Source organism: Eimeria mitis, genomic scaffold (assembly GCF_000499745.2).
Source record: "Eimeria mitis Houghton genomic scaffold, Emh_scaff1374, whole genome shotgun sequence".
Taxonomy (NCBI): domain Eukaryota; phylum Apicomplexa; class Conoidasida; order Eucoccidiorida; family Eimeriidae; genus Eimeria; species Eimeria mitis.
The window spans coordinates 11,034-11,489 of NW_013568965.1; the positions used below are offsets into that span (position 1 = coordinate 11,034).

General features: G+C 61.6%; 1 protein-coding gene across 1 annotated transcript in view; it reads left to right on the forward strand.

Annotated features, from left to right (window-relative positions):
* Positions 1-51: 51 nt before the first annotated feature.
* The window catches only part of EMH_0035630 (uncharacterized protein), a gene marked incomplete at both ends in the record, with an annotated part of 570 nt that continues 165 nt past the window's right edge, over positions 52-456 (forward strand). The window contains one exon of the mRNA XM_013494990.1: positions 52-454. Coding sequence (XP_013350444.1) covers positions 52-454 — 403 coding nt within the window. The remainder of the gene's footprint in view (positions 455-456) is intronic.

Below are 456 nucleotides of genomic sequence, written 5' to 3' on the forward strand. Positions count from 1 at the left end.
ACAACAGCAGCAGCAGCAGCAGCAGCAGACACAGACGCCGCAGCAGCAAATATGATGCAGGCAGCAGAAACAGAAACGAAAGAAGAGACAGATACAGCAGAGACTCGCCAGCAGCATGGGATAGCAGGCACCACAGAAGCAGCAGCAGCAACAGCAGCAGCAGCAGCAGCAGCAGCAGCAGCAGCAGCAGCAGCAGCAGCAGACAGTACCCCAGTCAACGCTACCGCAGCCCCTCCCCTAGAGGGGCCCGCTATGGCCGCTTCGGGCCGCATGCACCTCACTATACACAGCAGCAGCAGCAGCAGCAGTTGCTGCAGCAGCAGCAGCAGCAGCGGAAGCAGCAGCAGCAGCAGCAGCAGCAGCAGCAGCCGCGGTTCTCTCCCAGCGCTCGTTCAGGGTCCCCCACAGGCAGCAGAAGCAGCAGCAGCAGCGGCAGCAGCAACAGCAGCAACCAAA